We start from the raw sequence: 13,901 nt of genomic DNA on the forward strand, positions 1-13,901 counted from the left end.
TTTGAACAGGAAAAGAGAGACTTGTTTTCGTTCCATGTGAAGTCGATTGATCTGTGGCTTCAAATGACACAGAGAGGATCGACAGAGAAACGATAGGCTTGCTGTCAGAATACGTGTGAAATCCACCCTATCCTTTGTGGTTAAGTTCACGTGTTCCTAGACCGTATCGCAGCCTCCAGTCCCATGATGAAGCCAATGGTGTTCGACCCTTCGTTTCCTTCTCGGTAGAGAACGAAGGTAGTGGATAAAGGAGCGAGATAATATAAGACGTCAGGATAGACGCGTAGTTTGTAATTTGTGATCTATTTAGGGTGGTCCACATCGTTTCAGGATTTCCCGCAAATCATATTTGCTACTCTCTGGAACGACTGACCGAGGAAAGTTCTGTAACAAGTGGGAGGGACGATAACGTACGACTCCCATTTGCAAGAAAATGGGATTTTGTATCAGTACTCTTCTGGTGTATTGAAACCCATTTGTACTTAGTGATTTTGTCAATTTTATGTGAATTCTGAATTAGTCAAGAGAGGTGGGAGTGGAGAAAGACCTCGTTTCGTTGAATTTTTATCCGATGGACATGGAACCCATCAATTCGTCACTGCTAATGTTCTTTTTATGCTAATCATTGGTTGTCCACGAATACCAGGTACAGGGTCCAACCAAGTTCTCCAGCCATCTAGTAATTTCACTTAAAAAATGGAAAGTAAGAGCTCCGTTCAATATTCTCATTCTTCACAAACTACTTATATCCTACACCGCAATGAAATTGAAGAATCATTAATCTTGGACTGAAAAATTGTCGATTTTGAACTGCTGAAACTTCCTAAAATTTTTATAGAGAAAATCTCTGAAGAGAAGAATCTCCTGGGATATCCCATATATTACTAACTCGTCCAAGAAATCCACCTATTCAAATTCAAAGTCACCATCCATGTGTCAAGGGAGACCAGGATTGCTCTACATAAACTTGAGGAAAAGAAGGACCTAATTGCCTTAAAAGAGGAACGAACGACGTGTCACCTGGCACATCTGTCAAAACGTTATGAATCGAGGGATCAAGTTGGATTGACAGTTTTCGAGACGTCGTAGGTAGAGACTTAGGTAGCTACTCGGGGATCAGGGTACAGAGAGGATGAGTCGAGATGGAGGACGCAGGCGCGAGCAGTGTCCACGTCTCTGATGGTTTCAACAGCTCCGGCGGGAGCCGCGATTCTTCCTTTCAGTTTACCGTGGTCCCGCCTCCGAATCTTCTCGCGCGCAATATCCTCGCCCCAAAAAACCGCGACTTGGTTCCAGAGGTCTATTTTGATCTTCCTGCTTGTTCAAAGTGTAGAAATAAAGAACAATATCCAAGGCAAAGGCATACTAAGTGAAAAATTAAATAGAAGAAGGAACTTCAAGAGATCTTAGACCAAGAAAAAAATATAATGGAAGCAAAGGATTTAAATTTCGTTAACAACCATGGCCAGTGGTCTTTCAGTGGTACTCGGATCTCCAGGTGATCGGGGCCAAGCGAAGGATATCGTGGAATGTGGAAGCAGAGTCCCGCTGACTAATACGTCTTAGTACCAATGAAAATGAGCAAATATTTGATACAAAGTCGAGACATCGTGGCACAGCTGTAATTTGAACATCGTTAAGCGAAGTCGTCGATGCAAATGATGTCTAAACTCGGCGCGGCTGTGTGCAACGCGCGAAGAGCGTTCGTGCATCAACAGTAACAAGTCTCTGCACAGTGCCGTCGCTTATAAATATCCAAACGTGGGAATCTCGTTTGTCACTGTGGTCGTTTCGCGAAACTCGCTAAAGTTTTGCATCCGCCGTATTTTCGTGCCCCATTCTTTATGTAAATATAAATTTTATCTGGCGTGAGAAAAGGAACGCTGGGTATTATTACTCCTCGTTTCATTTCTGTGCATGATATCTCGACAGAAACCTTTCCTTCTGAAGCATTGCACATTTCATGTAAACTTTTCTCGTCGAGTTCTTCTTCGCTGCGAGTAGATAACTCGAAATTGCTTAGAAAGAAGCGACGTGCTCGAGATACCCACGAGTGCTCCATAAACACGCTTTACATGACGAGCCTTGCCGCTGACAGTCTGACCTGAAGAGTGTAATGGACGAAAGAAAAGGGAAAAAATAGACAACGACGTTTCGCAGAATCATCCCTTTTCATTAATGAAGAATCACGTTGATCGACGGTTACTCGATGACCTGTTTCCCTCCCTACAAACTCAATTAATCAAAAACCACCCTTAGCCTCGCGATCGATCCTCAAAGTCAACGATCGTTCAGTTAATGAAAGAACAGACCTACGCTAGGGTAAGATGCAGAGGTTGCAAGAGTGCTCAATCTCTTCCACCAATTTCGCAATAAAGATTACAAAAGGGAGTGTCTTTCGATGAACTTCCTAAATATTTACAAACACCCTCAATGGTTGAACAATGTTGTTTCACCAAATAGCGACGTAGGGAGTTCTCGCTGAGTTCTCAAAAGAGTCAAGTGTAAATAGTCGAGTTTCAATTTTGCTGATGCGCGTCGCGTCCTTTTGACGTGGTCGATCAAATACGGTAATAAAATAGGTGGAACGAGGCCAGCAAGGGCTCCCTTGGTCCAACAAATTTCCTTGTCAATTGCCGCGTGTCAGGACCTCCCCCGCGCGTTCACCTAATCGAATTTACTCTGACGAAAACGGATAAAGGAATTGCCTGTGGCGCGAATGTTTTTCCCGCTCAGTGAATTCTGGGTCTGGCGTTGAACGGAAGCGCTCGCACCTCCAGTATAAATTACGCGGCTGATCGTGGCTGCCTGCTTCGTCGACCTATCCGGAAGTCCGCGTTCTTGCAGCTGAGAATCGTTTTCATTCGTGTTTCCATCGCGAAGAAAAATCATATAGAGAAGCGTGGTAACTTTAAACAGTGTCAATGAGTGTCTATGAAGAGTCGAGGATGACGACGGGTTCGCCAGAGTTCAACGTCTCCTACGACGTCGCGGTGGCCACCAACGACAGGTTCCGCGAGGACATCACCACCATTCTGTGGAACTTCTACGATGAATTTCACAGCGAAAGCAATTACTTGTTGATCATTCTTTACGTGCCTGTGATGGTGATCGCTGTCACGGCCAACGTCCTCGTCATCGCTGTGGTCTTCAAGTATCATTACATGCGAAGGTATGTGGGTGACTTTGTGGATGTTGTGTGATAGAGATATCGGGGCTGTTGAAGAGAGTGATGGTATGGGCGAGGAGATAGGGCAGGGTATGAATATGGATTTTAGTCGAAAATTAATGAGGTTTCCACGCTATTCGTAACGAAAACCGATATTTAATTTTAGCGAGAGAAAAAAAAGAATTTTTAGATAAAACTCGTAAGGTTTTATCTTGAAAGAAATAGAAATTTTGCTACAGTAGTTTTTTTTGTGAGTCTATTGCTTAATAATTTAAAATGATTTATAGTGAGAATGTATTGTTCCCCATTTTTAAGAAGAGCGAAGTAGACTACCATGATTTTAAATTGATCTTAGAATTGTACCTCTCGTTATAAGTTCATAGTTCTACGTCGAAAAATTTCTAACTTTTCCAGAAAGTAACTTCTATTAAATTCTTGACACTTTTCCTCTCAAATCTGTTCGCTATATAGTTTCGTTGTTCAGCACGAGGGTACACATGGGGATCGCGCACGATAAGATAGCACCACGTGGACTCTGAAGTAATTTAAGCTTCAAACATTGTTGAGAGCTATTTCGAAAGAGATCGAAGGGGAATCGGCTAAATTAGTCGAAGTGGGTTCGATTGTAACAATATCCAGTGCATAGACTGTTTATTAGCGAGATTGCTAGCTCTGTCACGGACGTCTGCTTACTATCAGGATATTGCATTTGAGACAACAGGATCGATCCCGATAGGATTAATTATAACTTTGGGCGAGGCGCTTTAGAATTAGCTCCGCGAGATCGAGGCATTATTACTCGCGATCTTCTAATTCTTGACGCGAGTTCTATAATGAATAGTTACTCTTGATGAGGAAAGTCTCGTTATTATTTTAATGCATTTTGGCAGGACGATGTTACGTCCCTGTGTCTTCCATAAAATAATTTTGGAAATATAAACAATTAAAGTTACGTAATTTTGTGCTGCAGTAGAATTTCAATTAGCTATATAAATTCAATGGTGGTCATTAATATTTCAAATTCACAATTTTACAGGCATTAAAATTTTTAAATATTTATGTTTTCCAAGTCTAAAAAACGTAATTACAATTGGATCTCTCCGTATCTCTATCAGTACAAGCAATTGTCTTCAATCTCTATCTACGTTACTCAATTTCCCTGAGCTCTCGGTCGAACAATTCTTCCGTTAATCGGTGTTCCGGTAATCGAAGTTCTATTATACACTATTAATATCTCATAATGAAGTGACTGATGCAGAGTAGTAAGAGAGCAACTGATGCGTTAAAGGCCGAGGGTTGGAATCCTGTCGTTCAATATTAATTTCATTTATAATGACGTTAATTGAAAATAACTAAGTTACGAAATTTCTACGCTAACAGCAAAGTATGTACTTCAATTATTAGTCTACAATTAGCAGCAGGGCTTTTATCGAGAGGATCTACCTTCTTGTAAAAGTCCATGAAAATTGAAGAGTGTATAACAAGTTTAATGCTCCCCTTCTGAAAGCAGTGGGTAGTGATTAATGTCACGCTACACGACCATGCGCGGATTTCATTTAGACCCGTCGCTATTCGTTTGCGTTGCCGACTATCTGTCGCGTCTCAGAGTTCTCCGTATCCTCCTACTGCATGTCTGAGGGTCGCGTGTTCCCTCGACCCAGTTTCCTTGGAAGGAGTTCGTCAGAACAAGCATCGTCGAGATCCGCTTAATCGGGATGTATAAATTATTGATAAACTGCAGATGCACGATCGGAGATCTAAACGATATAATCACGTAATGAGTGATAACGGCGCGTGGTCGGGGAGGATGTAAATATATGCACAGGCTGGTAAACAATGGAGCTCGAATTGAATTCACTAACAGAAAGTGTCGGCTCGAGTGCGGGGGTGTTGTTTGCGCAGGGCGTGTCGTTTGCAAATAAATGAAACTGGAGAATCATTGAGCAGCGATGTAACAGCGTTTGTTAACAGACGAAATAAATATTCGCCGATTTTATTTCGATAACAGCGACAGCGCGGAGGATGCACCTTGAGACGTTCTTGAAGCTCGAAAACGGCGGAAGACATGTGCGCCTGCTTATTTCCGATAGCGTTGAAACGCGATGTCCAAATAAGCGATCGGCGATCCGTGAACACTGCAGTTGGTCCGCGGATGTTTATTTGCCTAGCAAAAATTATCGCCCTCTCGCTTGAACCCAGTCTAGATTTGTCGATTTGTAATACTGACCAATGCTGTTTCGCAAAGGATAACAATAACTTTTAGCAGAAGCGGTCAATTCTATTTGCCTGGGAAATTAGATAGTGAAGTAGTCAAATATGGTTACGATTTTTATAGTAGTGTACAGTTGCAGCTATAGCTTCCTAATGTGCTCGATTTTTGATTTACAAATTTTTCAATATTTAAAATTTCAAAATTTTCAAGTATTGAAGTTTTCAAATTCTCAACTCAACCCGAAAATCGTAACTATAACCAGATACTTCTGCAAATAGTTTAACCCTTCATCAGAAATTAGCTATCGATCGAGCATGGTTCGTCCAGAGAAATAAAAGCGGATGATAGAAGAAAGAATCCTCTACAGAAAAGAGGACTTGTTCGTTTGCGAAGGACACGATTGTGTTGAAAGCCGCTTGTTCCTTGATTGAATTGCAAGCTTTAATATGGATTCAAAGATTAACTATGCAGAGGCCGTTCCTATTACAGGATCATGATACTGAAAACTGGGTGGTATAATATTTTAAGGAAAATCGAGTTTGCATCAGTGATAAAGAAGGTCGTTCTCGTTTACAGTGTGACCAATTACTTCGTGGTGAACCTTTCCGTGGCAGATCTCCTGGTGACCACGATCTGCATGCCAGTCGCCGTTAGCCAAGCCATCTCGATCGTCTGGGACCATGGAGAAATTATGTGCAAACTGTCCTCCTATCTGCAAGGTAATTAGGGTGAAATATCCAGTAATCGACAACGAAGTCATCGACATTTGCCATCCACTATACTATTATACTATGATGATACATACTACTATACCATGTGTATGTATCTACTATTCATTATATTACACTACATCCAGAATTTTTGGTGTTAAATTAAAGTTTGCAAAGCTTGCCTCAAAATGCTGATTACTGGGTATTCCACTCGACCACGTGACTGTTATTAAATAGTACCTATATGACTCCTAGTGCATGACAAATGAGACGATGTTTCCGCGTGTCGTTGGTCAAACAGTGCAATCCTCGTGAAAGTTTTCGGGCGCCAGCTGTTTGCGTAGCTTTTCCGCGGAAATGCGAGATGCGTCGAATGAAAAGGAAATAGAACTCGAATTGCCAGGATATAACGCACGCCTCCTCAAGGCAGAGAGGCCGAGAGTCACTCCGACTCGCGCATAAAATGCTTTCCCGCGCGGCTGCAACTTTACCTTTTCTCTTCATTTGATATGACCTTCTCTCCCACGTTCAATCCAGATTCTATTCGACCGAGTAAAGTCTAAATATCTGGTGACCGCGTAATGGAATCACTGGGGCTGGGTGAATGCAGGGTTTAAAGGGACGATGATGATACCACGCCGCGCTGATAACAGGAAACGATTGTAGGTGTTGCCGTTGCCGCCTCTGTCTTCACCATCACGGCGATGAGCATCGATAGATATCTGGCGATCCGGAATCCTATAGTGTTTCGTCGGGTGTTCAAGGGCAAAAGCACCGTGCCCGTTATCGTTGGCCTTTGGATGGTCGCTTTAATCATCTTCGCCCCCGTATTGAGAGTGGTTTGTAGAAAATACGCTGCTGCCGTAATGTACGACTGCCTTTCAATTCATTAAGGTGCTGCTCATAAATATTCAAACGGCTACGGTACTTGGGTTGGCTGCATAGAACGTTTGCTGCTAGATTAAATGCCTTACTGTTCGATACTACCGTGTAGGATGAATTTTAATGTTCAAATAATACCTTAATCGATATTATGCGTAAATAATGTTTCATATAATATTTATTAGAAATGAATATTTGAGGATGATTATTAATTATCGTTCAGATTAAAGCATTAACTGAAGTAATCATACGATGATATAGTTTGCTATGTTATTACTGTATAATTCATAACTATTTTAAATAATTCGCATTAGTATTCATAAAACTACATTACAGTAGTTAGGAAACTGGAAAAATATATTTGAAGGATAATTATGAAATATCTTTAGAGTTAAAACCTTGCTATAAAAAAGAGATTTATTCTTTCTAGAACAGATGTGATGTTCTACCACCAAAGAATAATAAAAAGGAGCACAGATAATCTTTCAGTTGTGAATTAAAATTCACGCGGTGCGGTGATAATATTCTTGTCAAGTTTCGCTCGCCCCACAGAAATGTGTGTTATACTCTTTCGCATAACTCACGAAAGCTGAACTGAATTAAGCTCTGAAGATTGAGGACGACCATATCATTCTTCTAAAAATGTCAGTCTCCTCCTGTTGGTCGAGATACGAGTGACATCAGTTAGACGAGTGCGTGGGATCATTCCTTCCTTGAAGAATAAATCCCCGACCCGTCATTCATCCCTCCCTAGGGAGCGACACGACTTGTTAATTCGCATTGGCACTTCATTTTCGTGACTTTGCCATTTATTTCGACTTACCCTTCGGCTGTGACTTACTCCAAATGGAAGTTTATCTGTGTGTCTTTTCCATAGTTTCATCTTAAAATTTTCAGAGTTTCCTCCTTTCAATTTTTGCATTTCAATTTCTGAAACACATCGCCCACGCCTTTGGAAATATCTTCCCTCGCGAACCCGAAAACCATGATCATAACAGAGCACCTCTGTAAGAAGAAATAATAAAACGTTTTCTCTCCTCGAATTCAAAGCGGAACAGGAATACTTATGAGCGGTACCATTTCAGTGTTCCGGCATTTCGAATGGAATTGCAAAAGTTTGTCACGAAAAAAGTCGTTCGCAGAGATTTGTATTCTGAAAGACAGATCGACGGATGAACGCTGTCCAATCTTTCGCACAGATGACCCTGTACAATCCTGCCACGGAAGTCAGCAACATAACTTTCCACGGTTCCTGGGCCAAGATGGGAAATTTTTCACAAAATACCTCACACGTGTCCCGCTTGCCACCTGCCTTCTACATTTGTTCACCCTCTGGGCGTTCGGACATTCGGGCGCATCTTTTTGGGGTTGTCTGCTTCGTCCTGGTTTATGCCATTCCCGGTAAGCTTCCTGTGATTAATAGCGGGCTCAGTCTTAGCATACATCTTTTCTGGCATTCCTTTTTCTGGGAGAAAAGGCTGGTTGCGTAGGCAATCCTACGGCGTATAGCCACATAATTCACTTTTGCGATCCTTGCCGAGAGTAATCGATCGCTACACCCTCGTTCATCCCCCTGTGCCTTTGTTTTGACTCTCTTTTTCGGTTTCTCAGGTTTCGTCGTGGTACTGTCCTACTCCATGATGGGTCGTACGCTGTGCTCCAGAAGGCCGCCCTTTGATTGCGACAGCGTAGGAGGAAGCGCCAGTTCGCAACAGGTTAGTGCAAACTTTGACGTAGCTTATGTCGCGTGTAATATCACAAATTTGGATCGGTAATTAGCAGTCTATGTTGCCCGATTCGATTAGGCTATGAAATTCAATTGCGTGGAAGTTTCTTGTTTAAGACTGATTTGACGCGTGGTTAAAGAATGATTGTCATAAAGGAGCGCTTCACGTATTTAATTATAATTTGTCAGGACTCGAACGTTGGTTCATTATAGCCTATTCAATAGTAGTGTGGTGAACGACTGGAAATAGTGGTATGTCCAATTTTAATTACGTTCTGTGGGGGCAGACCGTGAAGGTTTTCATTGGAAATCCTAAACTTGGGAAATTGAAGATTGGAATATTTTAGAATTTAAATATTTGAGAATTTGGGTTGAAAGTTGAATGTGTGAAAATATGAATATTTGAGGATTCGAATATTTTAGAATTTAAATATTTAATAATCTGGGTCGAAAGTTAAATATCAGGATTTGAACATTTTAGTCTCTAAATATTTGAGAATTTTAGTCTTTGAAAACTGATAAATTAGAACTTGGTTGCGTTAAAAAAATAAAAAGTAACTAACCCAGAAGAGCCATTGTGGGACACCTATGAATCCAAAAAATACAATGGGAAGAGCATTCCTCTCCTCAGTGGAATTCAAGTAAATTTTCCTCGGTTAATGATGAAGGTGCGTTATCCATCACGGTTCGCAGCCCCTCGACGCCGATTAGACAACGAATTGATCCCGATCTAAATCCGTGCACGTTTACAAGCGTAACTGTACTCCTATTCCGCAGAGTTTCAGGCTGGTACGTGAGAGACGGCGAATTGCTTGGATATTGATGCTGCTGGCGGTGCTCTTTGCTCTCTGCTGGCTGCCGTACAACGTCCTAATGCTGTTGATCGACCTAGGCGCAGTCGGTGAGTGGTCGTTCATTGACGAGAGCTCGCCAATCGTTACGCACCTTTTAATTGAGTTCTCTTGTACCTTCGAGTGCTGTCCGAAACGTATAAAACAGCATCAGTCGTAGAACGGATCCAATAATTTCACATATCGTTCACTTTTCGCTTCTCCACTTCGGAGAGAAATAAAAGTAGAGGAAACGATGATAACTGCGACAGAGCCACTCGACTTTCATCGAATCCCTCACTGTGAAAGGACGCGAGAAGCGACTCGGTCTCTGATATTGCCTCAGCATCGTCACACAGAAATGCCTCGAAATTGTTCACAGGAGAAGGGACAATCATCACGAATTGCGTGTCCTATTGCCTCTTTCTGGGACACGCAAACAGCGCGCTCAATCCAGTCGTCTACTGCTTTATGACTCGCAAATTTCGGCGCAGCGTATCCGAGATTCTTTGCCGAGGATCCCACGGACTGGCACGCCGGAATCCTCGACGCAGAGTAAGTATCAGCAATACCTGTGTCTCTCTGTATAACCTACGCGTGCGGCTCAATTTGAAGAAAGCTCTTTTTGACTGCACGTTATCATCGCGAGCCCTCAACGAGGTTCGTAGTTCATAGATACGACCCTCCATAGTATACGTGCTCAGGGAATTTTTATCGTGTTCCGAGGTGATTTTCTTCTCAGTCCTTTTACTCCTTTCTGTACACTGTACATATACGCTTCTTTCTTTCATGAGCAGAACGCCGCTTCAATCTGGGACTCCTCGAGGTGGGTTGAGAAATTATTCAGTAGGTGTCTCGTGAAGCTCTCTGGGATCGAATGGTATTTCTTATTATTGTACACGTGGTTGAGCGATATCACGATCATTAATGAAAACCCACGCGAAGATATTCTGACGCACAGTGGTCCATAAAGAAATAATCCTGGGGATTCAATATTCCAGAGGTATCAGTCAAGAAATATCGAAAGAGATTAACAAGTCACAGATTTTGCGAAAATTCGATTTATTTCCTTTACAAAATTTAATACTTTGAGAATCACTCAAGAAAATTCAGAAAAATCCCATTTCCACTTTTAGCACTTTTCTAATAGTAAGTAAGTATTAGAGTAGAAGGTTAAACTATTTACAATATTCATATTCCTAAAAATCAAAAAACTGAAAAAGGTGGAAATTCAGTCCACAACATTGTGCATTTTTTAATTTCGCCACGTTTGCTGTCCACCACCCCTGTCAATAAAAACCTGATACTCAAATGTCACAGAGAGCTTCGCGTTTCGTTTCGCGACCTGCGAGGTTCTTTGATATGTACCTCAGTGTCAGGATCTGCATCAGTGCGTGATGCTAAAGCAAAAAAAGGCGACGAGGATTGCCATTGTCGTTGCAATTCGTCGCGAAACATGAGAAGCCCTTCTTCCCTCCGGCTGCTCTTGGAATTTATATGATGGGGCGTGAGCCGCAATTTACGGGAGCGCGAGGGGCTGAGAGTATCGCGATTTCATCAAACCCCAATATGAATTCTCCCTGTGGGTCCGTGGAAATATAGCCCGTGCGTGATAGTCTATACACAAGCCGTTTGCAGCGGTGCGTTCACAGAGACCGAATTAGCGCAGCTTCCGTGTTAGAGCGATAATAAAATCGCATTGATTTCGTCAGTTCGCTAGGAAATATACGCGATTTGTATTGGTAGCATTCCTTCGGTTTCCGGTTCGCGTTAAGTTGTTGCTTCTTGTTACCAGTGGCTCCTTGCGAATGTCTTTATCTTTGGGGTATTTAAGTTGACTATCTGAGAAGATAGTGAGATATGACTATCTCATAATTTGACTATCTGACAAACTCAGTATTTGAGAAATTGAGTATTTTAGAAATTCAGTATTTGAAAATTTGAATATTTGAATATTTGAGAATTTTAATATTTTAGAAGCTAAATATCCTAGAATTGAAATTTCATAAAAATATAACATTTCACTTTCATTCGCAGTGTTTCATAAAAAATGAAAACACTTGGTCCATAAAAGGCTAAATACGACCTGCCTTCATTCGTCAATAATAAATTCGCAAGAATCACGATCAGTGGTGCGCCGTGGACGTTCCAGAAATAAAGTCCCCGCAGGAAGCAATAACTTTAAAAGATGTTTGATGCCCTACACCGCCGATGGTTCTGGCGTCCTGTTTCAGAGTGTTCAGGGAACCGCCGTGATCGATGACGTGTGCGCAGGGTGTAGTACTGGCGGTGGTTCGCTGAGACGGGGGTTGCTTCGCAAACGAGAGATGTTGTCTGGATGCGATTGCGGACTACCAATCGGCGGCAACCACGCGGTTATGGCTCTTCGACGAACTGCTACCTTGAGCAGCGGCTACGACAGCTTCTACAGCAGGCACAGTCCTCATCGACGCTGCTATATGCTGAAGAGCCTTCGTAGAGGGACTCAGACGGTGGTCGATCAGCCATCGAGCACTAGCAAGAACCGGATGGAGAGCGAGCATGGTGTGGACCGACAGCACACTAGCACACAGCTCACCATGGACGAGCCACGTTCCTAATTGCGCTATGCTAGGCAGTAGTGATCGATTTCTTATAGACGTTGTGATGTATCTCAGTGTTGTTACGTGTCCGAAAATATTTGATGTACATTGGAGATGCATTAAAGATCGAATGGTAGACCTTGAGGAGTGGAGTCGAGAGATGCGAGGACGATCAGGGTGAATAGTTTGTATACATTGATTTCGATACATCTCCCCCCTTATTGATATTTACCAGCCCTGAATTCGATGTTCATAGGTTTTGTAAACGTTTGCAGCGGTATTTATGTTGGTCATGTGAAACGTGGGAGATGGAACCTACTGAGGGTGAGTTGTAACATTTTTCTTTTGACTTCTGGAGATTAAAGTGTTTCTTCGGTAGTTTGCGAACTCGCGAAGTTGTCATTTGTGAGCTCACAGGAAATGTAGAATGTAATCGTGGATAGAGTAGGTAATGAGAGATTCGAGGAGACAAGTTTCTTAGCTGAGTTGGCATTTAGTGAGAACAAAGGAATAAGTAGGGTCAAACTGAAGCGCGATAGCATTTACTGTTTGCCCTTCACCGGTTCTATCTTTTATCGACAAAAATACCCGATTCTAGGATAGAAAGTCGAGTGGAGTCGCGACCGGAAGGGGATAAAGCGTGTGTGGACGTACTGTAAATATTTCTTTAGGGTAAACAGACGTTATCGTCCCACAAACTGACGTCGACCGTTATCCGACTCAATTAAATTTGAAGTGAATTGATCTCGATAAAAATGATCGGGAACAGGTTGCTCGACCAAGGGACTAAAATACATATTTGGAAACTGCAAATAGGGAAAGATGTATAATATTCATTGAGGGTGAGTTAAAATAAAGGGCGCTAGAAATGGAGGTCCGCATGAATACAAGTTCGCGTTTTCAAACAAATTTGGGTCAACCATTGCGAATTTTTAACAGAAACAACGCATAGATGAAAACCACTCCATTTTTGCCCTAGTATTGATTATGTCGCACAGCAGCCAATTCATACGCGATTGTTCCTCGAATCAAGCCTCTTTTGACACGTGTACTCAGCCAGAATTTAAATACCCTAGGGACCCACGATTAATCCGCTATTAACCGATAGCGCATATCGGGAAACGATAATGATTGAGCAGGTAGTCAGGGGAACGCGGGTCAATGAGCCTTTTTCGAGATCTCTGGGGTCCAAGGAATTTCCAAGGCATAGAGGGTGGAACGTGATCAAGTTGAGAAGAGGGTGTTAAAGGAAGGGTGGATCATACACTTGCCAGCGGCATGAACAGTCAACCCTCGAAACAAATCGTGCACGATGAGCCCTATGCTGGCAGAGGACCTCGGTGCTTTCATGAAAACGTCCATATCGATCTGTGTATCACGCGCAAATATCGCTTGATGCTATAAAAAGCTTGTTCTAAAAAGCGATGTGATTTACGACAGAATAGAGACGCGTCGATGATCAAGGGCAGACAACGGGTATAAAATCGAGTAATTTTCAGTGGAGAAAGGAAGAAGCAATATAAGACGGACTGGAAGGGGTCTCGTCATTTGTGCGAGCAAACTTTTATTATTTTCTCAGCGATATTGAAAAGAAAGGGTCGGGACTAACGTTTCTATTAGTGATCCTTCCTGTGCGCGAACTGAGGGTTGGGCAACGAGAATCCCGAATTGCGTCTATCTCGATGGAAAATGAAAACGTGGTTATCTCGTTTCTGAAGTGGAGGATATCCTCGTTGGGACTAAGGCAATCTTTGACGTCGCTTTTGATCGGGAAAACAGGGGAGAATACA

At 42.3% G+C, this 13,901-nt stretch overlaps 1 protein-coding gene across 1 annotated transcript; it reads left to right on the plus strand.

Moving 5' to 3' along the window:
• The first annotated feature begins 2,884 nt into the window (after positions 1 to 2,884).
• On the plus strand, positions 2,885 to 12,230 carry LOC143182359 (orexin/Hypocretin receptor type 1-like). The gene is made up of 8 exons (XM_076383315.1): positions 2,885 to 3,172; positions 5,958 to 6,100; positions 6,758 to 6,930; positions 8,173 to 8,374; positions 8,585 to 8,688; positions 9,477 to 9,600; positions 9,912 to 10,084; positions 11,764 to 12,230. Exons 1-8 carry the CDS (start codon positions 2,925 to 2,927, stop codon positions 12,127 to 12,129), a joined length of 1,533 nt encoding a protein of 510 aa, XP_076239430.1. The 5' UTR covers positions 2,885 to 2,924; the 3' UTR covers positions 12,130 to 12,230.
• The last annotated feature ends 1,671 nt before the right edge of the window (positions 12,231 to 13,901 follow it).

This window comes from Calliopsis andreniformis, chromosome 8, assembly GCF_051401765.1.
Source record: "Calliopsis andreniformis isolate RMS-2024a chromosome 8, iyCalAndr_principal, whole genome shotgun sequence".
NCBI classification, from domain to species: Eukaryota; Metazoa; Arthropoda; class Insecta; order Hymenoptera; family Andrenidae; genus Calliopsis; species Calliopsis andreniformis.